The sequence below is a fragment of the Cajanus cajan genome, chromosome 1 (assembly GCF_000230855.2).
Source record: "Cajanus cajan strain Asha chromosome 1, NIPB_CcT2T_4, whole genome shotgun sequence".
Classification (NCBI taxonomy): Eukaryota; Viridiplantae; Streptophyta; class Magnoliopsida; order Fabales; family Fabaceae; genus Cajanus; species Cajanus cajan.
This window is the reverse complement of record NC_138517.1, coordinates 881,057-904,545: the sequence shown is the minus strand read 5'-3', so window position 1 is coordinate 904,545 and position 23,489 is coordinate 881,057. Positions and strand designations below refer to the sequence as shown.

Sequence of the window (23,489 nt, the reverse complement as noted above, 5' to 3'; positions counted from 1 at the left end):
AAGGAGGCTCTGCACTCCTCAGTGTGATCTATTGATGCTTTCTTTCTTACATTTATTTTCATGGTTAGAAAATTAAAGTGACTTTTTTTGGTTTAGGGCCTGAGAACTCCTGTATCAGAATATTTAAAATTAACGACATATCATAATTTAAATTGTTTATTATAAATTTAAAATATAATTTACATATGATAGATTTTAATTATGTTAAATAAAAATTTATCTTGTAATGGGGCCATAAAATAACCACTTTTTAATTTTTAAATAATTAAATTTCTCTTTATCGTAAAAATATAAAATATATAATATTATATTAAGAAAAAGTAATGGAGTAAAATGATAATTCTTTTAATTAACATAAAAATGTTTTTCATATATTTTATTAAGCTTAAATATATTTTTTTCTCTTAAATATTGTGTGATTTTGATTTCTCAAATTTTAATTGAGTAATTTTAATCTTTTAAAAATTACAAATATGCAATTTTGATATTTTAAATTCTAATCAAGCAATCTTATTTCTTCAATTAGTATAATTGTGTAATTTTAGTCGTTCAAGTATTTTAATTATATAATTTTTGTCTTATTTAAGTCACATTATTAACTTTTGTAATAAAAAATATATATCATATAATATATAAATGAAAATTATAGTATATATAACTTAAAAAGGTCAAAAATTGTATAATAAAAATAATTAAGAGATTAAAATTATACAATTACAAATATTTAAAAAATTAAAATTATTCAATTTATATTTGAGGGCCTAAAATTATACAATTATGATATTTGGTAAATTAAAATTACTCAATTAAAATCTTTAGACTAAAATCGTATAATTATAATATTTAATATATAAAAATATAATTAAAAAATAAATCAATTGTATCTTTTTCACTGGTCTATAAAGAGAAATTTTTTCATTCTATTCTATCGTCTCTTTTCATGTTTAGAGCAGTACTACGAATTCACTACTCACAATAATGGATGTGTTCCAGCTCATAGGCCAACCAAATTCTTATTCCTTTTACTCTGCTGCTGTAGCATGTTTGAGATATACATTGATTAAACTGACCACGTTAAAAACTGGATCACACAAAATATAGGATAGTCAAATGCATTAACATTTGATACACATATAATGGAAAGGCATAAATAAAATAAATGAGTTTTAATTTTAGTTATTGTAATTTTTTTTCATCTTTCTAAAATTTGCAAATATTGTTTGTCTGAATAAAATATTTTTTGTCCTTGTAAAAAAGTAAATTTTAGTTTTGATCTTGTAAAATATTTTTCTTTAATTTTTATTTCTCTCAAATATAAAATTATTATTTTTAGTACTTGAGAATAATTTTAAAGTATATAAATAACATTTGTTTAAATGACCTATGATTTTTTTAGAAGTATTACTCACTATTGTGATATCATCAATAGTTGTAGATAATATCTAATTTAAACCTTTAATGAACAAATAAGTAGTTAAAATATAATTATATAATAATTAATACTAAAAATAATAGTTTAAATTTTAGAAAAATAAAAAATAAAGAAATTTTTTTAAAAGAGATTACGATCAAAACTTATTTATTTTACATAAACATAAATATATTTAAACATAATAAAAATAAAGATTTGAATTAATCCAAGATAAAAGTATAGTTAGTAAGTTGGAAGGACTTTTATGTTCAAATTTTTATCCACATCCTATAGTCTGTTCGATAATTTCACAGATAAGCGAGCTATGTTAAACTGGACCACACAAAATAAAACAGTACCAAATGCATCGATATTTGATACAAATAATGGAAAAGGGGTTTGAACTTTGAACTAATCCAAGATAAAAACAAAGTAGTAAGTTTTGAAGGTCTTTTTAAGTTCAATTATTCTCCACCTTTTATATACTAATATACATCATTTGGTCTGTTCAACAATTTGTGAGCAGGACAGAAGCAGAATTCTTCACGTAATAGTGAATACAATCCTTCTTCATTGAAGCCATTTCTCATCATGCACAAAGATGCCTGCAAAATTCTGACAAGTTATCCTAGGCAATTCTTTTCAAGAAGCTTGACAAACTGAAAAATGTTAGAAACACTCTTTTAATTTTTTAAGTCTCAGACTCTTAATTTTGTGAATGAATTTTAATCAATAAAAAAGGGTGTGTTAAGAGGAACGTGTAACAAAGTAATGCATTGATATCAATACAAATTGGTAGTGTTACAGCTGAGAAAACAGACCTACTCAAAATGCCATCTCAGCTTCCAAGGCTGCCAATTCATCATTTTCTTCAGGAGTAGGCTTTGCAGGAGCTGTGACAGTAGGTTGCCGCCAAGCTGGGACCTGCACTGGAGCTGCAGGAGCTGTAGTTGCTGGCCGAAGAAGCTGTTCTTCTAACTCAGCACCCTCCAGTTCTTCAAGTTCTGCTTCCAATTCATCCTGAAAGGAAAAGAAATTCAGAATGATTCACATACATGCATTGGTTCTCTACAACACTAATACAATACAACATTTCGAAGATACAACATCTTGTTTTTTATAACAATATTATTAGTACGAAATATTTATTACTTATTTTATTAATGACAAATTTTTGTCGGAATATTTGATTAACCATCTTCCAATCACATTTTTTTTCATTTACAAAACTGAAATTCAAGAACTTACTCGAGAAAATCGAATCGCATACCACTTACATCAATCACTTGTTATCATACATACTATTTGCAACCAATATATCAAACATAAAAAAAAAAAAAACATTTGAGAATATGACCTCATCAAAATAAGCAGTTGAACCAATTGGAGCTGACAATGCTTCCTGAATTTGTCTCATGTTCTCAGTCTGTTCATTGATCTCATTCATGGTCTTGTCAACATCATCAATATTCCTGAAACAAAGGATGCACCTCAACAATACCATAAATTGTAAGTTGGATAAACATTATGAACATTGAGACCTAAGAAATACATAAAACGCCAAAAGAGTTAAATCACTAGATATTTAAAACACAAATAGAACTCCACTACATACGTTTCCTTTTGCATTGCCTTCATAGTAGCTGCTCCAGTTCTCAATGCATCTATCGTGTCTGTGGTGACTGTAGCACCCTCCAACATTATCATCTGTAACACAAATTAACAGCATAAGATACAAAAGAAGCTCAATCAACTAAATCACTTTTGAGAATACAAGGGGTTAAACAACACGAGTGAGTCACAGAAGCCAATGACAAGTGAAATCGACACCATGTCTTAACCCAAAATAATATGGATGGATCATCCTCCCTTATATGCTACTATGGATACAAAACTCTATTCAATGTAAAACTACTTATTTACATCAACAATCACATTTTGAAATGTATTTAATTATAGAATTGCTTTCACACCTGGTCATGAATACGCAACTGGAAATTTAGAAGCTGCTGGATTTGCTGGTCATATAACCTCTTTCTCATCAGACATTGTGTTGCCCCTGCATGCAACAAAAATTCAAATCACATATCACAATATAAGTAAAGGGAGAGAAAAGAAAGGGCACTCCGAAGAAATTCTCTAAAACAAGTACCTCTTTTGTTCTTTACCCTGATGAATGTTTTGGCCTTTTCCTCTTCCGCATTCCGCTTTCTAAGGAGAAATTCCTCCTTTTTCTCCAGCATCTCAAGCGTCTACGTGATCCAAACAACAAAACAAAACATTCAATTTGAGAAATTCTTTCTCTCAAACTTTGAGCACGTCTATGTATTCACATGCATGATGCAGTAATATTTTAAATAAAAAGACATAAAAACACAAACCAATAAACTAAAAGTAAAAGTGTGTAACTGGGGTATGGTTCATATATAAAAGAAGTGTACTGCAAGCAAAATATAACAACGTTAGCATCAAAATAAAAATAAACTATGGATGAGACGAATTGAATTACCTTGTTTAACTTGTCCAATGTGACAACAGCATTGGTTTCTTGTTTAGGTTTAGCAAATGATAGTATCCTGTTAAACATGTTTCGATCAGTTGAAACCCTATCTATCTGCGAAAGGTTGAGCAAAGCAGAAATAAAGCCAGTGACTTTGGCTTTGGTTAAGTTTAGGTTTCAGGGTTTAGTGAGTGTTGTGTATTGTTTTGGTGTTTCTGTTTCTTTTCGTGTCCCGAATGGTCTTCAGTTCAGAGACAGTTATATTCATCCATACTTAACCTAATCTTTTGTTAAGGTTTATACTCTATCTTCCTATTAATCCTCCGATAAATCCTCTCATAATAAAGAAAATATTAAATATAAATAAATCATTAATTTAGTTCTTAAATATAACTTAACTAGTCTTTATAACTTCTATACAATTTAGGGGAGCATTAAAATTTTATTAATAGGCATTATAAAGATTATATTCATTTATAAAAAAGAATATATTCAGTAAAGATAATTCTAATAAAAGTTATATATATATATATATATATATATATATATATCATTTGTTATGTGTAATTATACTTCATTATATTAATTATACTTGTTTATAATTATGTTTGAAATAAAAAAATGGATTTGAACTTGATAATCAAATAAGATATATCAACATATAAAATAAAAATGTATAATCAAAGATAAATTTCCTGGTAGACGATTTTGAGATCCAAATTAAACAAAAAAAAAATACTCTAAAAAAATATAACTTTTTGAAAACTATTTTCATCCTATTTTCTCACAAAAACACTTATATGGGAGATGAGAATTCAACTTTTCTAAATTATAGGAGAAATTTATATATATAAAAAGATCATAATATTTCTTTTTAAAACAAAATATATAATTCTCACTTTCTATCTATTTATCTTTCTCGCTCTCTCTCTTAGATCCTCACTTCCTCTCTCTTTTCCTCTCTCCTTCTCCTTCTCTCTTTGTATCTGTCTCTCTCTCTCTCTCTCTCTCCCTCTCCCTCCCTCTCTCTCTTTTTATTTCTCTTTCTCCCTCCCTCTCTCTCCCTTTCCCCTCTCCCTCTCCATCTCCTTTTTTTTTCTCTCTCTCTCTCCCCCTTCCCCTCTCTCTCCCTCCCATATCTCCAATTCTCTATTTCTCCCTCTTTCTTGTACGTATCTCAATATTTATTGATCTTGTCAATTTTAATAATATTATTAAAATTTATTTTGTTTATACATTTTAATGATATCTGTTAACACCTTTTTTATGTGAATGAAATGAAATAATAAATTTTTATTTTTTAATTATAATGTTTCATTTTTCTTTTTATTCCTTTTTGTTGGATCCTATATTTTAATAGTTTTAATAAATTTTCAACTTTTTAATATATTTTAATGTCATATTTGTAATTAAATTTGAATAAATAAATATATCTAATGAGTTTATTTTAATAAAGATTATTTTTGTAAAAAAAATATTTATATACTTAAGAGTATACAATTGTAACCAAATATGTAAATCTTTAATTGATGGGAATATTATATAAATATTTCCATAAACATTTATGAGTAATTAAACATATTTTAATTATATTCAAAAATCATAATTCGCAGGATTTGTAATTTTTCAGAAATTATGATTATTGAGTATAAAAAACTTTTTCCTACTAAATCTCCCTAAGAGATAACTTTTCTAGTCTTATATATTTCAAAATTTCAATTTAATAATAGATTTTAGATAAAATGATTGTTTAACTTTTTGAAAAAGACAAAATATAATTACAATCAAACCTATATTACCAAAAAATTATTTCATCTAATTACATAAAATAATAGAAAATCTAATTCATAACCATAAACTTCTAAAGTGTTCACTTCTTTTATTATCATTATTGAAGTTTATAACCAAGTTTTGAAGGTTTTTAAAATTTAATAAACTAGAATTAAATAGAAATTTAATTATATAAATTATATTTATATGTCAAGCTAATTCATGAAACAAATGAATTAAACTATATGCAATTCAAATTTGACTCATTTATTTACCAAAATTAATTTTTAGTTCAAGTTCAACTCATTTAATTTAGGAATCAAGTTCAATGAGTTCATTATTGAATCAAATTTTGAAATATTTTCGAATTGTAAGAGGCCCTATTCGTCTCTTAAAAAAAATGCATGTTGTCATTTATAAATTTTCGAATAATTGGAGTCACACTCTATAGTTAAATTTTGAAACACCTATTATAAAATGTTTTAAAAAAATTCAAGTAATTCATTTTCGAAGAATAAGTTATTAAATAAGTAAATTTTATAAAATTAGTAGGTTTACATGAAAATTATAGGAATTTTATTTTCAAAGAATCACTATTTAAGCCTGTCATGGAAATTTTCGTAGTTACTATATTCTATTTTTACTTTGCCGTGACTTTCCTTTGGGTTGCTCGTTATTTAATTTGTTTCTTTTCTTTTGATACTTTGCTTATATTTTTAATTAAGTAATTTTTATATATAAAATGAAAGCTTTAAATATCTACAACTTAATCTTTTATTTATGTTTATTATATTAAAATTACTTTATATAGATTAAACTAGTATTTCTTTTATTTTATATAACTAGAGTTTATAATAAATAAATACTTTTAAACATATAAATTATATAATATTTAAAAATTAATATTGAATAAATATTTTAACATACAAATTATATTTTATTTATAATAAATAATTTATAAGGTAATTAAAAATGTTTTTAATCTTTGATAATTTTATTAATATATGTATATATATATATATATATATATATATATATATATTAAATTTTAGTTTAGAAATGAAAATTGAAATAATAAATTGAAAGAGATAATAGATTAAGAAAAATTACTAAAAATACTATTAACGGATTAATATTTAAATTTTAAAGAAAAAAAAATATTTTTTTATATAATTCAATTAGCGCATGTTACCTAATATTGATTTGATATGAAAAATATTAAAAACACAATTGCATTTTAGAAGAGTAAAGTTCACTCTTAATAAAACGAGTATTCAAATAAGAATAATCATGAAGAAAAATGAGAAGAGCGAAATATTTACAAAATTATTATAATTTATATATAATGGTTAAAAAAAAACTCTTAATATCTGTTGCTCTTAATATTTATGATTTTTGATTAATTGATTTTGTAAAAAAAATTATATTGACGTTATATAAAAATTAAATGTGACAATTTATATATTTAAAAATATTTATCTATTATAAAATTTAATTTTAATTATATAGAAATAATATTACGCAAACTAGAATGCTAATTTTCTTTATTATTTAATGTGTATTATTGGCATTTTGTTTTTAAAATTTATTCTGAGCTGTGGTATCAATATGTTTGCACCTTCAATTTCACCTTAGTTGGGAAACATAATGATCCTTATCATAATTCATAACCAACTCCAATTCAAAATCATTCATTATCATCGATATACAGGTTCTCAACCACCAGTAACTCCTACAGTTCAACACAGTGTATTCCTATGGAGATTATCAATTATTATATAACTGCTAATATTATTTTGTGCATTAATGTCGAGAATTAGTTGTATACATGACCCCACCACATGAAGACCAAGCCAACGGTAGCCGTCCAAAGTAACCGTTCAATTTGTCTTATAAGTTTGAAAAACAAATAATACTTGACTAGTTAAAAATGGTGGGTCAAATTTTCTTACAAAAATATGTTACTAATAAAATGAAGGATATTTTGTGCTAATAACTTAGTAAAATAAAATAAAAATTAAAAGTCACATATATTTTTTTAATACAAAATTGAATTGAAAGGAACACAGTTGTACATACATATTGGACCAATCAATGAATCATGTGGCAGACTGGCAACTGAGAAACAAAAGAAACAACAATCCATCATGCATTGGTTGGACGAGGTCTTGCTCAATTCTCTACTCTACAGCTAGACTGTGTAACGTGCGGGAAATCCTGAGCCTACACGTGGCACACGTCAACGGCTAGTGAGGCTTGTTCTCTTGAGTTATATTGCTGGCCAGAGTGGCTTCAGCATTGGCAAGATTCTCTCAACCAAAGCAATCTTCGGTTTTTATCTCTCACATATTTCTCTCCTTATAAACCCACAAACCTTAGTTTCAGTCACATCTCAATTTGATTTGAGAGTTGCAATGGAAGTGTTGAGAGTTCATGTTTTTGTCATGTCCATTATAGCCCTTGTTTTGGCTTCACTGCCTCCTTCAATCAATGCTCAGATCCTTCCTCCAGCCCCTGCCCCCACCAGTGATGGTATGTTGCCTCCTCTCAAAATTATGTTTTTCTCTTTGCATCTCTCATGATAGCTAATTGCAATGTCTCAATTTCAATTGGGTTTGCAGGGATTGCAGTGGACCAAGGAATTGCTTATTTGCTAATGTTCCTGGCTTTGCTCCTCACTTACATCATTCATTGACCATTGAAACCTGTCATCTCATCCATCTATTCACTATGTTTTCTTTTTAATTTTTCTCTTTTGTATTTATTTCTTGAACGCTATTCTTTCAATGAAATTCTTTTTCTTATCTCCTTGATGTCTGGGTTTCCCTTACCTCTATCTGTAAATTAATTAATTGTATTAGTTAAAATTCAAGTAATCATTCGATAAATCTATTTTCATAGTTACATGCATGAGTCGTAGAAACCTCTTGTCAACAAATTTTGGCAATTGGCAAAGACACGGTTGTCGACATGTTTTTTTATTTAAGTTGGGTTGGGATTGAAATTAGGGGTAGAATAAGCAGCTTTTACTTTTTTGCCTTTTCAGGTTCCGTTTGCTTTTAGGAGAAGTGGTGTTTTACGCGTGGTCTCCACAAAACAACTTGCATTGTTAAATTCATCTTTGGTTGCTAAGATTCTAAGGGTTGACGATAAACCCAACTCTCTAAACAATGAAAATATTAAGAAAAATATGATTAAATTAAAGCGATTTATTTGATCTCCACATTGCTTGGGTAGAATATCAAAAGACGAGTATGATTAAATTAAGGTGGTTTATTTGATTTCCTCAGTGTGTGTGTGTACTGTGCACAATATCTTATTAAGCGCTTGTCAAATACGTAATAATAATAAATAATAATAAGAGTGTTCTAAATTTGAATGTCAAATTCTTTGAAATAAGTTAGAGTTTATTTTGATAAATACATCAGTAAATTAATTTAAATAAGTTTAACAACTTGTAAAAGAAAACACGTAAATTGTTTTTCTATAATCTTGGATAAACTCATCGCATACTACTTCAAATACTTTAGTATTGCTTGTTTCTGACAATTTTAACACATGTTCACACAGAATGTACCTGCATCTACATTTAGAAACCCAGAAGAAAAGCGAACGAATTACGATAATCTTCTATTCCCACTCGTTAGAGTTTAGAAACCCAGGATTCAATTTGTAATTCACTATTTAAGTGTCATGACAACAGATTAAACCACAGATTCCCATTCTAATTTCAATCTGACTTCTTGCAACATAAAATACTCCTAAATTGTAGGATTCAAATGTTTTTGGGCTCAAATACTCCCAATTTAGCTTTATAAATAAAAAAGTTGAGTTCAAGTGATGAATTCCGAAGAAAAACACGGAACATGCAAATAGAGAGACAGCGCCAGTTTTGTCCTTTAAATTTTCACTTTATTAACCTGTCTGTTCGGTTATTCAGGTCAATTAACTTTTATATGCAATTATGCTTTTATTTAACGACACAGTAGATGGACATGGAATAAAGTACGCAAATAGCAACAAAACCAGAGTGTAATGTCACAAGTATTTACCATTTCACCGAAGTTATAAGCTAACGCTGCTAGAAAATAAAATTACGCTCCATCTAACACTCTAACTACTGTTCTACTCTTCTAGACCACTGACCCAGGATAATGCTGAGGGCTGCCAGTGAAAAGTTTTGTGCTCCACTGAGACTAGAGATCAGAAAAACTAACAAGAAAAGTATCTTAATTACTTAAATCATTGTTAAAATAAAGAAAATAAAATTTTACTGTGACAGTGATGCTTGTAAATCTCCTACAGACTCAAAATTATTAATCACAACCATGGCTGTGTTCTAGCTGATAGGCCAAGTCAACACTTATTCCTTGTACTTTGCCGTAGCATGTTTGAGATATACATCGATTAACTGAATGTTAAACTGGACCACACAATATAAAATAACCAAATGCATCGGTATATGATAAATATAATGGAAAAGGGGATTTGAACTCATCCAAGATAATAGTAAGTTTTGTAGAACTTCTATGTTCAATTTTTTATCCACCTTTTATATACATCCTCTGGTATGTTCAATAATTTCACACAGATAAGCGAGCAGGACAGAAACAGAACTCTCCACATAATAGTGGATACAATTCTTCATTGAAGCCACTTGTCATCATGCACAAAAATGCCTGCAAAATTCTGGCTTAATCAAAGCCAGAGGCAAAACCAATAAGAACAGCCTAAAATAAGATTCTCATACTTCTTCTCACAAGTTATCTTAAGCAATTCGTTTCAAACTATGATACACCATACAGGAGAACTAAACTGATTAACAGTTGGATATTCCAGCACGAAAATGGAGCATACACATGATTTATTTGTCACAATAAATGCAGCACTAGTTGGGCTAAAACAAAAACTATGCATAGGTTACAATACAATTTGATAGTGTTACAGCTGAGAAAAGGGACCTGCTCAAAGTGCCATCTCAGCCTGCAATGCTGCCAATTCATCTTCTTCAGGAGTGGGCTTTGCAGTAACTGGGCGAGTAGGTTGCCGACCAGCTGGGACCTGCACTGGGGCTGCAGGAGCTGTAGTTGCTGGCTGAAGAAGCTGTTCTTCCAACTCAGCACCCTCCAGTTCTTCAAGTTCCGCTTCCAATTCATCCTGAAAAGAAAAGAAATTCAGAATGATCCTAGGACATGCATTGGTATTTGGTGCTCTATAACACTACTACTGTACTACAATCAAAAAGATACAAATATCTTGTTTGCAAACAATATAACACAAATACAATAAACATCTAAGATGACCTCGTCAAAATCAGCAGCTGCACCAATTGGAGCTGACAATGCATCCTGAATCTGTTTCATGTTCTCAGTCTGTTCATTGATCTCGTCCATGGTCTTGTCAACATCATCAATATTCCTGAAAATAAAAAATGTTGCAACTCAACAATATCATCATATATCATAATCAATGGTTGAATAAATATGATAAACCAGAGCATGATATTTACAAGAAATGAAGAAAATGTTAAAAGAGATAAACCACTAAATATTTTAAAACAAAAATAGCACTCCAGTACATACGTTGCTTTTTGCATAGCCTTCATAGCAGCTGCTCCAGTTCTTAAAGCGTCTACCGTTTCTGTGGTGGCTTTAGCACCTTCCAGCATTATCATCTGTAATGCAAATTAGTATCAAAAGATACAAAAAATGCTCAATAAACCAAATCATCTTTTGAAATGTAACTACACAGAAAGTTGCTTTCACACCTGATCATGAATACGCAACTGGAAATTTCCAAGCTGCTCTATTTGCTGTTCATATAACCTCTTCCTTTTCAGACATTGTATTGCCGCTGCATAAAACAAAAACTCAGAGAACATATCACAATATAAGTGAAAGTTGGAGAAAAAAGGCACTCTGAAGATAATCTCTACAACAAGTAGCCATGAATTCAGTAATCTACCTCTTTTGTTCTTCCCCCTAGTGAATTCTTTGGCCTTTTCAACTTCTGTTGACACCTTTTTAAGGAGCACTTTCTCCTTTTTCTCCAGCATTTCAAGTGTCTACATGATTCAAATAACAAAACATTCAAATTCCCCCTTGTGAAATTCTCTCTAAGTGTAAATGTAAACTTTGCACCCGCTATAAACAAAAGGGTAATGATAAACGTCGTGCATGTCAATAGTTACATGATGCAGCTATATCTAAATGTACATTTCAAATAAAAAGCATCTAAACACAACCAACAAAATTTAATAATAAAAACTCATATAGCCAGTAGAACACTTGGAGATACTAATGTAAAAAAATAAAATAATAAAAAAATTCCACAATCATGTAACCAATTGACTACAGGATTAACTGGGATATGGAGAAATTGTTATACAATACTCACAAAATGCAAGCAAAGAACCCATTTCTGAAGGAAAACTATAACATACCTAGATCGATATAATCATTTAGATACATATTTTAGCATGCTCTATCTTTAATTAAAGAAAAAACTAGACTAAAACTATGTACTAGACAGCACAAAAGGATTCATCTTTGTTTAATTCTCGTTAGAAAATAGGGAAGCAACTAACAACAGTATGAAAACAACTACCCTCTCTCTGATGACAAAGTTTTTCACAAACTTAACAAATCAGTTGACGAGAAACAATTTTTATAGTCATGTCAGATGAGAGTAGGGACATTTCATGAGTAGCCCAACCCGTTATGGGCATCCAAAACAAAAGCTCATTTGCAATTCCATCAATCAGTCAAATACTGTGATTAAGTTAAAAATCTTCATAATTGACATATTTAATAAATCAAAGAGTTTATTCTAAATAATTAATTAATGCTACTCCACAGAAATAAACAATCCAGAAGTATGTTCATAGTTAATAGCTGAAGTGAGTAAGCAGAGTTGCGACGGCGATTGGCGACAACCTTGCTAATTCAGCAGCAAGGTAGCAGCAACTAAGAGCAAAATAGAAAACGTTAATCGATTAAAGTCAAACACAAACAGTTGGATTCATGAGATATGCAGAGAGCATGAGCATAGCATAAAAGAAAATGGAAAATAGTGTTTAGAGAAAATAAAAGTACTTCGTTTAACTTGTCCAAAGTGGCAACAGCATTGGTTTCCTGTTTAGGTTTACCAAACACCCGGCTAAACATGATTGCGATCGATTGAAACTCTAGAGCCTCGGAAGCGATGAGATCCTCGATTCGTCAAGCGATCTTCCTGAAACGATAAAAAGATTGTCAAAAGCGAACCATTAAATCGTGAAAAGGAATGAATTGTAATAGTAAGCAAAGAGAAGAAAGCAAAAGGGGAGAGAAGGAGAAGAAACCCAGATGAAAAAATTGAAGTTGAAGAGAGATTAGGGTTTGGGATCCGGGAAGGGGGAAAAGAACAGACAGTGCGGTGGGTTTGGGTGAAGATGGCTTAGGCGTGTTGATTTGGTGTTTCAAAGACGAAGCATCTTCGAAACTTGTTTGTCTCTTCTTCCCCTCCACGTGGCTCGCATTCATTTTCTCTATCTCCATGCTTTTTAGCATTTCCATGGCAACAAGTTAATTTCAGTTTTTACTCACTAAAAAAAAGTTTATTTTAGTTTTTAACTCTAAAAAAGGGTAGTTCTTTTATAGGTTTAATACATTGTTTTTTTATTACATAGTTTAATCATTATTTTTTTTAATTAAGTTCTTAAATTAAAAAAAATACTTCAGTTTTTTTTTTATAATTTTCAAAATTAACTATCTATTTAATAATGCATGAAATTTAATTAAATATTTATATATATATATAGAGCTTTTTTTTTATTATCTACCAAAAAGATAAAGACACTTCGTATGTGAAAGTTATAAAAAAAATGTAGAGATGTTATAATTTATTTAAAAAAATCATTTTATATAAATAAAATTGCTGAATTATCTTACATTAAAAGAAGAGGGTGTATAGTTATTAAAATAAATAAAGAATAAAAATATCTTAAAAATGTGTATACAAAAATATTGTGTCATCTTTATATATTATTATAGATATACTTGATATTTTGAATTATTTTTATTTCTACTTTTAAATTATATTTCAAATTCTTTTAATAAATTAACAATAATTATAAGAGTTTCGTATTACAATTTTTTTTTATTATAAATAAATTCTTTTACATGTATAAAGATATTTACTTATTATGAGTTTTAATGATGTTGTTTGTATATTAATAACTATTTTTTTAAAAGTAAAAGATGCTAAAATTACAGAAAAACTCTGATCAAGTTTTTTTCCCCTTTTTTTTTAATTATTCGGTGATGGGATGGCCAGAGATAACAAGGTTATTAAACTCCATATTTCATGGGTAGTATCGAAGAAATGCCTTATTTTGTAGTTGATGATTGGGACATATAAACCAGTAGGTGTTGGGGTTGGGTGAAGAAGGAAAAGAAGCCCAACAAGGACGCATTCGCCTTTGTTCAGAGAAACTAGCCCTCAATATGATGTTGAAGCTACCATTGCTGTTGTTAGAAGAAAAAGGGAGATTATTTCCCGGTTGAAATGTGCTTGGTACCACTGTGGATTATATGAACTTAAGAAACCAAATGATGCCTTATTTTCTAGTGTCTATTTATAGTTTTTTTAAGTGTATAAAGGACATTAACATTTTCATGTTTGACATATAATATCCTTTATACATTCAAAACCAGAGAAATGGACAGAAAATAATGGAGAGGATCCCAACTCCCCCAATCTCTTTCGTCTATATTTTATCATGTAACCTGCTGTTGTTGCAACCCGAGCAATGTAAAGGTCCACAAAATAAAAATAAAAAATAAAAAAACTACATATTCATTTTGTATCCACATATCTAAGTTGGATTTTCTAACTAAAGATAATCTACTGTTGGACCCAGAAAAAGGATAAAACAAATATTGGATATAAATAAATCTATAGCAAGTGAGTTTGATTTGTTGGCCGCACTCGAACAAATAAGCAAAGTGGTAGCAGTAAGATGCAGTGTGATACTGAAAGGATAACATTGATGCTACAACCTAATGCATGAGAAGGGTTCTCAAATTCATGTCCAAATAACTAACTTGTTGGTTTTCCCTGCAAACTTGACATCTTCATTGAAGTTTCCGAACTAACCTTAAAAAAAAACACACTTGTCTCTTCACTGTCTTTGTCTCCATCATGCTCCCCGCCATTTCTCTCCCAACCAACATAACTGTCAAAACGAACATAACCGCCACCTCCACACCCAGAACCACAAATATCCACAAACACAAAACATCACCATTCAATTCGACCCTAAAATCTCTCTGCAAATGGGGCAATTTGGACGAAGCTCTTCGCCTAATCCAATCACCGAAGCCCACACCCATTGAAGAAGAAGAAGACTTCTCTCTCTTTCTCCATGCCTGCATCTCCCGAAGGTCCTTGGAACATGGCCGAAAGCTCCACTTGCACTTGCTTCGTTCTCAAAACCGAGTCTTGGAGAACCCCAAGTTGAAGAGCAAGCTCATCACATTGTACTCTGTTTGTGGCAGAGTCAACGAGGCTCGTCGTGTGTTCCAACGCGAAATTGGCGATGAGAACACTCCAGAATTGGTGTGGGTAGCTATGGCTATTGGGTATTCGAGAAACGGGTTTTCCAGTGAAGCTTTGCTTCTTTACTGTGACATGTTGTCACGGTGTGTGAAGCCAGGGAATTTCGCGTTTTCCGTGGCCCTCAAGGCGTGTTCCGATTCGGCTAATGCGCTGGTTGGGAGAGCAATCCATGCCCAGATTTTTAAGCATGACGAAGAAACTGATCAAGTTGTGAACAATGCGCTTTTGGGGTTCTATGTGGAGTGTGGGTGTTTTGATGAGGTCTTGAAGGTGTTTGAGTTAATGCCTCAACGAAATGTGGTGTCTTGGAACACTTTGATTGCGGGTTTCGCTGGTCAAGGTAGAGTGTTTGAGACGCTTGGTGCTTTTAGAGTTATGCAGGGAGAGGGAATGGGGTTCAGTTGGATTACACTTACAACTGTGTTGCCGGTTTGTGCACAGTTTACTGCACTTCAGAGTGGCAAGGAGATACACGGGCAGATTTTGAAGTCTAGGAAGAATGCTGATGTGCCTTTGCTCAACTCATTGATGGATATGTATGCTAAATGTGGAGTAATTGGTTATTGTGAAAAAGTGTTTGAAAGAATGCACAGCAAGGATTTGACATCATGGAATACAATGCTGGCTGGGTATTCAATCAATGGTCAAATAAATGAAGGGTTGGCTTTGTTTGATGAAATGATGAGGTCTGGCATTGAATCAGATGGCATCACCTTTGTTTCCTTGCTGTCGGGTTGTAGCCATTCGGGACTTACCAGTAAGGGAAAAAGATTGTTTAGTGTGATGCAGGATTATGGGGTGCAACCATCTTTAGAGCACTATGCATGTTTGGTGGACATATTAGGTAGGTCAGGGAAACTTGATGAGGCATTAACCGTGGCAGAGAACATTCCAATGAAACCCAGTGGCAGCATTTGGGGATCGTTGCTTAACTCGTGCCGGCTTTATGGAAATGTTCCTCTAGCTGAAATGGTTGCAGGGCGGTTGTTTGAGATTGAACCTAACAATCCAGGGAATTATGTGATGCTTTCAAACATATATGCAAATGCAGGGATGTGGGAAGATGTGAAGAGAGTTAGGGAAATGATGACCATGATGGGAATCAAGAAAGATGCTGGGTGTAGTTGGATACAAATAAAGCGCAAGATTCATACATTTGTTGCTGGAGGGAGCTCAGATTTTCGTTGTTCCCCCGAGTATATCAAAATTTGGAACCAGTTGTCAAATGCTGTTAATGACTTGGGATATACCCCTAACACGGGTGTTGTTCTCCATGATATAAATGAAGAGATGAAGGCAATATGGGTTTGTGAGCACAGTGAACGGCTTGCAGCTGTATTTGCTCTCATCCACACTGGTGCTGGAATGCCAATTAGGATTACCAAGAATCTCCGGGTTTGTGTTGATTGTCATTCCTGGATGAAGGCTGTTTCAAAAGTCACGAAGAGACTAGTTGTATTAAGAGATACAAACCGGTTTCACCATTTTGAAAATGGAAATTGTTCTTGTAAGGACTACTGGTGAATGGCGAACACCACAATGTATATTATCATATTGTATCAGCAATTTGGTGTTCTGAAAGTTTCTAAGATTAGTCATCCACAGTTTGGTGTTCTGAAAACTTCTGCATGAACTCGAGCTGTAGGCACAGCAAGCAATTCTCAATACCCGTCAGCAGCCCATCGGCCATAATCACTCAATACCCATGGCCAACTTGAGTTTTGTTGGAAATACATGTAATCAATTTAATTTAGAATTTTGTAAATTTGGATAGTTATAGATTATCAATCAGAATGGGAAAATGACCAGTCGTTCTGTAACAAATTGTAACCACCTGCAAAATATGTCCCAGGGGCTTTATCATGATCTCTCGGTTAAGGAAGGCAAAAAAATATAATGAACTGGGGCAGAGACTAGGGTAGGGATTGCATAATAGTTAAATTTAAGAAAATAAAAAATAAAATCAATTAATCAGCGATGATATTAAAATCGGGGCACCGGATAGTCGAAACCTGATTCATTGATAAAGGCTTTTTTTATGTGGATTCTGCGAACTCAACAAGATGGCGTTTTACTTTAATACAATTGGAACATATTTCTTCAGCTCAAGCTTGTCGATCATATACTATTTCTTGCAGCTGTCACACTGCTCGCATCCACACTGCTGCTGGAATGCCAATTAGGATTACCAATAATCTTGGGTTTGTTTTGATTACAAACCCTGAACAAAGGCTGTTTCAAATGTAACAAGGAGACCTTGATGAACAATCATTTGTTTCCGTGCGTCGTCAGGTTCAGTTTTTGCCAACAATTGGTGTTTCGAAAAGTTATTACTTTACATCAACAATGCTCACTAATTTACATTAACATTGATCGTTTTCGCTTCAAATAAAAATAAATAAATTGTGTATACACTCAAGCTAGAGGCAAGTGTAAACTTTTAATACAAACCGTGAACAATCCTCAATAGCTGAAAAGCAGTTCAACTTCAAAAACCTAAATTTTAAATTTCGGCTGATACTAATCTTACAACTGCCGATTGTTAAGTTTATATTCCATTCAAATGGCTTCCACAATACTCCCTCATCCCAGTAAAACAGCAAAAACAAACCCTAAATTCCCTCATTCCATTTTTTTTCCATAACAATTGTTTTATTAAAACCCAGTGTATACAATTCTTCATCATCTCATTACCAAGACACAAGGAATGAAGGCCAAAATCAATGTTTCGTTTTCATTAACACAAACACAACAGCAAGAGCAAAAACTAAATTGATATTATCAAACCACATTGTCTCAACAAAATCCGAAGCAGCTCAACAAAATTAGGAGTAACTTGATAATCTAAAAAAGACGACTCAATTGCGGAAACAAAAAACTACTTATATGTCTCAAGGTTTCAAACAGATAAATCAATCTTCATCGTCAATAACCTTGGTGCCCAACCCTTTGAGCTCATCCTTGGGTATTTCAACAACCGTGACAAGAGAATATAGCTCTTCCTTGGCGTCTTCATCATCATTCCTCTTGCGAGCAATGCGCACCCGAATCCTCCTTGGAACACTTCTGATTCCCTGACTCCAGACATACTTGTTCAACTTCACATCCACCCTCACATCATTGGTCCCCATGGCTTTTTGAGCAAACTTCCTAATTTCCTTAATCGCCTTGGGGGCCTTCTTCTTAAATGTGCTGTTTTACATGAGAACAAACCAAACAAGAACCACTAAGACTACTAATATCAACAAAACATAAAAGCAATAAAAAGACTTAGGTCATAATAAACAAATATTTTATGCAATTATTTATTAATATCAAACGAAGATGAATTTTAGATCAATGCCCTGACAGATCTCAAAATGAAACGCAAGAAATAAAACTAAAGATAAAAAACCTAAAGGCACAAAAAAAATTATTTATGGTTGCTATGGTTTCTAATCTCTAATATTCTATAACCACGAAAAACTAGATCCAAAGGACCATGTATACCACTCAACTTTGCTAGGACTGGTTACTAACAATTTTTCTTTCAGCTTTAGCATAAACCAATAAGCACATCTAAAGTGATTATTGGAGCATAAAGAATCGAAGTTGGTTCAATTTAATAAATAGACATTAATAATGCAGAAAAAACACAGTAATCAGAAAAGAAAAGGTAGATAGATTACCAGCCATGGAGGCGCTTGTGGAGATTAATGGTGTACTCTCTGGTCACCACCTCCTCCTTTCTACCCTTGGCCTTCTCCACCATTTTCACTCTCCCACCACTCACTTACCTGCACAACAAAATACAACACTGTCACAAATTACGTCGCAAAACCTACGAAATTTAAGATTTTCTAAGAAAATCGGAGAGGAAGAGAAACCTTAGGGATTGGGAAGGGTTTCGGCAGCGTTCAACACTAAACAGAGAACGAAAGAGGGGTCTCCACTCAAATATAACATAACCCTAACCCTAATGGGCTTGGCCCGTAGAAAAAAGGGTAAACTTAAAAGGCCCAATTAAAACACAGAGAGGCCCAATTAAAGGCCTTATATATTTTTTTTTGGTGAATTATTAAATTTAAAGGCCTTACATAAAAACACGGTCTTGGTTGTGCGCTGAAAAAAGAGAGAATAATGGGAGAGGAAAAGGGAAAGGGAAAAGAAGAAGAAGTGTTAGCATCAGTTCACTCCATTGTGTTCAAGGAGTCAGAAAACCTCGATGGAAAGTGTGTTAAGATTGAGGGTTATGACTTCAACCTTGGCGTCAATTATCCGCTGCTACTCAAGTCTATGGTTGCCACTGGTTTTCAGGCTTCGAACCTCGGTGATGCCATCCAAGTCGTTAATCAAATGGTTTTTTTTTTTTTTTCTTCTCTAACCCTACTATCTCTTTGTTTACGTCGTTTTGTGCTTTTGCGCTTATAAAATTGCCGTTTTTGAATTGAAGCTAGATTGGAGGTTGTCTGATGAACCCATAACCGACGAATGCAGCGGACAGGAATTGATTTTGGAGAACCGAAAATGTGTGACGTGTAAAGTGTTTCTGGGTTTCACTTCCAATCTTATTTCCTCTGGTGTTAGAGATACTGTGCGGTTTCTTCTTCAGCATCGCATGGTGGGTTAATTTTCCTTCCTATATATATACTCACTTGTAAAGTTTTTTACACGACAATTAATTATATTTTTTAGTAATATCATATCAATTGATTGTCAATGTAAAAAAAAAAAAAAAAACTGGTGATTAACTCATAATAAATTGTGTCTCTTACATCAATATATGTTCTTATTGAATTAAGCATTATATATGTTTGTAGTACTAAAAATTTTGTAAATTTTTGTTTAGTCATGATTAAATTTTAACTAATTTTAATGCCCGTTGATTTTCGCTTTCAAGTCTTAGAACTTTTTCTTCCTGATCCTGAGTTAGGACACACACTTCAATTATCTTGGTCGTCTCGGGTCAGGTGTAGGGTTACGGTCTTCTCGCTCTTGTCCGGGTGGTCCGATGTGAGGGTGGGGTGTGCCTGCAAAGACACTCCAACGCTCAAGTAAGTGCTCGGCGTAATAAATGCGGTAGTTGAAAAATTAATTACGTACCTCGTTGGGGCTCTATTTATAGACGCTGGTGTTGGGCCGTGATTAAGGATTGGGCCCCGGAAAATTAGGGGGTTAATCCAATGTATTACGCTAATTAAACTCTATAATCGGTCTGGCAAAGGCACAGAGATTGACCGACCAACCCGACACGTTTCACTCGCTTATAAGTGGTCGGTGGGCTAGGGTGATCGGCGTAATTATTAAGGGGTCGGGTCCTTGGCCTAATCACTCGCGGGCTCGGGTATTCGGCCTACTCAGCCACCATACGGTATACTTCCTTTAACATTTTGGTCCTGACATCAAAGTTTTTTGTTCATGTTAAAAAATTCAGGAAATAAAACCAAAAAAAATTTGTTCAGAGACGAAAGTGAAAGTAAAAACCGACAAAAGTTTAGGAGAAAAAAATCATATTTAATCCTATTAAAGAGTAAGTTGCTAAAGTGAGTTTGTTAAATATTAAATTCAAGTCATGCTATTGAATCCTTTTTGACATGTATTCCGCAATTTGTAGGTTGATGTAGTTGTTACAACTACAGGTGGCATTGAAGAAGATCTTATAAAGTGCCTTGCACCGACATATAGAGGAGATTTCTCTCTGCCTGGAGCCTATCTGCGCTCAAAAGGGTTGAATCGGATTGGTAATTTATTGGTCCCTAATGACAACTATTGCAAATTCGAGGACTGGATTATTCCAATTTTTGATAACATGTTGAGGGAGCAAAATACAGAGGTATTTTATTTTTATACTTCTCTGTTCAATGCATTAGAAAATTTATGTTTTGGTTTTAGTCAAACACCATGAGTGGCATTTATCGTCCATGCTTTCTGTATTTGTAATTTTTATTAGTATTAGTATTAATTCAAATTAAACTATAATATTTCTATTAGTATTAGCACAAACTCATGTCTAGTTTGTGCTAGCCTATATCAAATTAAACTAATATTTTGTACAATTGAATGACAAACTTTTTACAAAGCATGTTCTCTTTTAGTTTTCACTTGTAAATTTTATCTGACACTTAATTTTTCTGCAGAATGTGTTGTGGACACCATCTAAGTTAATAGCTCGATTGGGGAAAGAAATAAATAACGAAAGCTCTTACCTTTACTGGGCATACAAGGCAAGAATGAGACCAATATTAGACTTTTAGTAAATATTGTTATTTCCTGTACCCTATTTCTGATTCGAATCATTTTCCATCTTCCGTTTCTCGTAATTATATTGTTGTCCATATTTTTTGTGGCATTTATTTAGTATCAACAAAACGCAATGTGGTTATTTCAGAATACGACTCATCTCATAATATTAGTTATGATGATATTTTCCAGAACAACATTCCTGTTTACTGTCCGGGCTTAACTGATGGCTCATTGGGGGACATGTTGTACTTCCATTCATTCCGCAATCCTGGTCTGATTGTGGACATAGTGCAAGGTTTTTTGCTTTCCTTCTACTTTTTTACTGCATCCATGATTTTGAATAGCCAAGAAACATTACTATTGGCAATACAACAGATATAAGGGAAATGAATGGTGAAGCTGTACATGCAAATCCCAGGAAGACAGGAATGATCATTTTAGGAGGTGGCCTTCCAAAACATCACATTTGCAATGCCAATATGATGCGCAATGGTGCAGACTATGCTGTTTTTATCAATACTGCACAAGAATTTGATGGGAGTGATTCTGGAGCTCGTCCAGATGAGGCTGTTTCATGGGGAAAAATAAGAGGATCTGCTAAGACTGTTAAGGTACATCGTAATCCTATGCCTAGTGCATACTTCTGCAACTGGTTTTCTTGTTTTAGTCCTTTAAGTTTTTCCATGCATGCTGTTGCTTAAGGATCATAAGTTCTTACACTGTTGTAGCCATGCATATCAACATCTTAAATACGTTGAATTGCCGAATATTAAGTCATTTTTAGTTATATTTGTCGGAGTTTTAAACATTTACTATAAAACCAACATTTAACAAATATTTGACAACTCAACCGTGTTGGCATGTTGCTGATATGCATGAACTAAACGATGCCACCAAACACCCAGCAATACCGTATCCCTTTAATGTCTTTTTATTGCATTAAACCAGGTACACTGTGATGCAACGATCGCATTTCCTCTGTTGGTTGCTGAAACGTTTGCTTCAAGAGTGAAACCTCACCATTGATGGAGGTTAAAGACGAATTTACTGTCAAGTTCATTTTAGTTGTGTTTGAGGATCTTGATGGACCAGTTTGCCATTGGTATTCAATTTGACTATCATTTGATTTCCAAGCTTCACTTAGCATAGGAGACCATTTAGGAATATTTGACCATTCAAATTAATCCATTAATCCCGACAGTGTGGGAAGTAAGGAGTAATGGATTACATGATCATTTTTTATTGGAACTGTGGATGACTGTATTAATATATAGGGCAAATAAGGTTACAAAAACTACCTGATCATATATGGTACTTTTGATATTTTTACATTTCATGTTGGTGAAAAGCTATAATAGTACGACTTATTCGAATTATAGCTCTTCTTTACCATTGCATTGCAAAGTCTAGTTTACATAATGCCTGCAATAGTTTGCTTTTATTTCTAAATTGAGGTAGTGAGAAACATAATGAAAAGTGAAGCTCTGCACCTATTTTATTCTTGCAAACCCTAGACAAAGTTGGATGAGACTTTGATATTCGAATTTAAAAAAAAAATTGTGGTTAAAATGAGTATACGGTGGAGTCTGTGAACTAAAATCAGGGCAACGATCGTTCCTTGTTAAAACTGTAGATTGTATTAGTTTTTTTTTACAAGTTTTGTTAATAGTAATTTAAGCTGTAGACTATAAACCTTTTAACACGCACCCAAGAGGCCAAGACAAAATAAGATGTAAAATGGTTACATTGTACTTTACTTTTTTTTTTCTTCTCATAAACTTCTCTTATCCTCTATGAAAGTTGAAGGAGATATTCATTTTTATCCTTTTCTTATAATCCTTTTTGAATATATATATATATATATATATATATATATATATATATATATATATATATATATATTTTAATCTTAGGCGGACTTATTTATAACATTTAACGTATGAATTGAGCAAAATGGAACACTTATATCGTTTTGGCTACTTGGTG

At 32.1% G+C, this 23,489-nt stretch overlaps 5 protein-coding genes across 6 annotated transcripts; 2 read left to right on the top strand and 3 right to left on the bottom strand.

The window, feature by feature from the left end:
• Window positions 1–1,442: 1,442 nt before the first annotated feature.
• On the bottom strand, window positions 1,443–4,294 carry LOC109818860 (vacuolar protein sorting-associated protein 32 homolog 1). The gene is made up of 7 exons (XM_020384394.3): window positions 3,921–4,294; window positions 3,564–3,663; window positions 3,385–3,470; window positions 3,027–3,118; window positions 2,769–2,883; window positions 2,233–2,431; window positions 1,443–2,016 (listed from the first exon to the last, which is right to left on the bottom strand). Exons 1-6 carry the CDS (start codon window positions 3,996–3,998, stop codon window positions 2,237–2,239), a joined length of 666 nt encoding a protein of 221 aa, XP_020239983.1. The 5' UTR covers window positions 3,999–4,294; the 3' UTR covers window positions 1,443–2,016; window positions 2,233–2,236.
• A 5,600-nt stretch (window positions 4,295–9,894) lies between these two features.
• LOC109818861 (vacuolar protein sorting-associated protein 32 homolog 1) lies at window positions 9,895–13,184 on the bottom strand. The gene is made up of 8 exons (XM_020384395.3): window positions 13,024–13,184; window positions 12,776–12,914; window positions 11,646–11,745; window positions 11,449–11,534; window positions 11,264–11,355; window positions 10,985–11,099; window positions 10,643–10,838; window positions 9,895–10,370 (listed from the first exon to the last, which is right to left on the bottom strand). Exons 2-7 carry the CDS (start codon window positions 12,845–12,847, stop codon window positions 10,647–10,649), a joined length of 657 nt encoding a protein of 218 aa, XP_020239984.1. The 5' UTR covers window positions 12,848–12,914; window positions 13,024–13,184; the 3' UTR covers window positions 9,895–10,370; window positions 10,643–10,646.
• Window positions 13,185–14,129: 945 nt separating this feature from the next.
• LOC109818878 (Tetratricopeptide repeat (TPR)-like superfamily protein) lies at window positions 14,130–17,105 on the top strand. Its single transcript, XM_020384414.3, has one exon. It carries the CDS (start codon window positions 14,865–14,867, stop codon window positions 16,803–16,805), a length of 1,941 nt encoding a protein of 646 aa, XP_020240003.1. The 5' UTR covers window positions 14,130–14,864; the 3' UTR covers window positions 16,806–17,105.
• Window positions 17,106–17,989: 884 nt separating this feature from the next.
• On the bottom strand, window positions 17,990–19,299 carry LOC109818872 (large ribosomal subunit protein eL31). The gene is made up of 3 exons (XM_020384406.3): window positions 19,148–19,299; window positions 18,950–19,057; window positions 17,990–18,473 (listed from the first exon to the last, which is right to left on the bottom strand). Exons 2-3 carry the CDS (start codon window positions 19,030–19,032, stop codon window positions 18,194–18,196), a joined length of 363 nt encoding a protein of 120 aa, XP_020239995.1. The 5' UTR covers window positions 19,033–19,057; window positions 19,148–19,299; the 3' UTR covers window positions 17,990–18,193.
• A 53-nt stretch (window positions 19,300–19,352) lies between these two features.
• DHS (deoxyhypusine synthase) lies at window positions 19,353–22,876 on the top strand. Of its 2 annotated transcripts, none has more exons than XM_020384420.3 (7): window positions 19,353–19,619; window positions 19,714–19,881; window positions 20,875–21,093; window positions 21,398–21,484; window positions 21,693–21,798; window positions 21,879–22,114; window positions 22,452–22,876. In XM_020384420.3, the coding sequence occupies exons 1-7, from the start codon at window positions 19,401–19,403 to the stop codon at window positions 22,527–22,529; spliced, it is 1,113 nt and encodes a 370-aa protein (XP_020240009.1). In that variant the 5' UTR covers window positions 19,353–19,400; the 3' UTR covers window positions 22,530–22,876. The 2 variants fall into 2 exon arrangements, with proteins under 2 accessions (XP_020240009.1, XP_082928286.1); XM_083072160.1 differs by having other exon boundaries at window positions 19,478–19,619; window positions 19,718–19,881.
• Window positions 22,877–23,489: the final 613 nt, after the last annotated feature.

Bases quoted from the DNA above. Each gene is read 5' to 3' on its own strand.
- LOC109818860 (XM_020384394.3), bottom strand. From the start codon at position 3,998: ATGTTTAACAGGATACTATCATTTGCTAAACCTAAACAAGAAACCAAT. The intron at 3,471-3,563 runs GTACTTGTTTTA...TGTTGCATGCAG, and splicing joins CAGGGTAAAGAACAAAAGAG to GGGCAACACAATGTCTGATG. The intron at 2,884-3,026 runs GTATGTAGTGGA...CCTTTGTTTCAG, and splicing joins AAGGCAATGCAAAAGGAAAC to GAATATTGATGATGTTGACA.
- LOC109818861 (XM_020384395.3), bottom strand. From the start codon at position 12,847: ATGTTTAGCCGGGTGTTTGGTAAACCTAAACAGGAAACCAATGCTGTT. The intron at 11,356-11,448 runs GTGTGAAAGCAA...TTTGCATTACAG, and splicing joins AGTTGCGTATTCATGATCAG to ATGATAATGCTGGAAGGTGC. The intron at 11,100-11,263 runs GTATGTACTGGA...TTTTATTTTCAG, and splicing joins AAGGCTATGCAAAAAGCAAC to GAATATTGATGATGTTGACA.
- LOC109818878 (XM_020384414.3), top strand. From the start codon at position 14,865: ATGCTCCCCGCCATTTCTCTCCCAACCAACATAACTGTCAAAACGAAC.
- LOC109818872 (XM_020384406.3), bottom strand. From the start codon at position 19,032: ATGGTGGAGAAGGCCAAGGGTAGAAAGGAGGAGGTGGTGACCAGAGAG. The intron at 18,474-18,949 runs GTAATCTATCTA...CATGTAAAACAG, and splicing joins CACAAGCGCCTCCATGGCTG to CACATTTAAGAAGAAGGCCC.
- DHS (XM_020384420.3), top strand. From the start codon at position 19,401: ATGGGAGAGGAAAAGGGAAAGGGAAAAGAAGAAGAAGTGTTAGCATCA. The intron at 21,094-21,397 runs GTATTTTATTTT...ATTTTTCTGCAG, and splicing joins TGAGGGAGCAAAATACAGAG to AATGTGTTGTGGACACCATC. The intron at 21,485-21,692 runs GCAAGAATGAGA...GATATTTTCCAG, and splicing joins ACCTTTACTGGGCATACAAG to AACAACATTCCTGTTTACTG.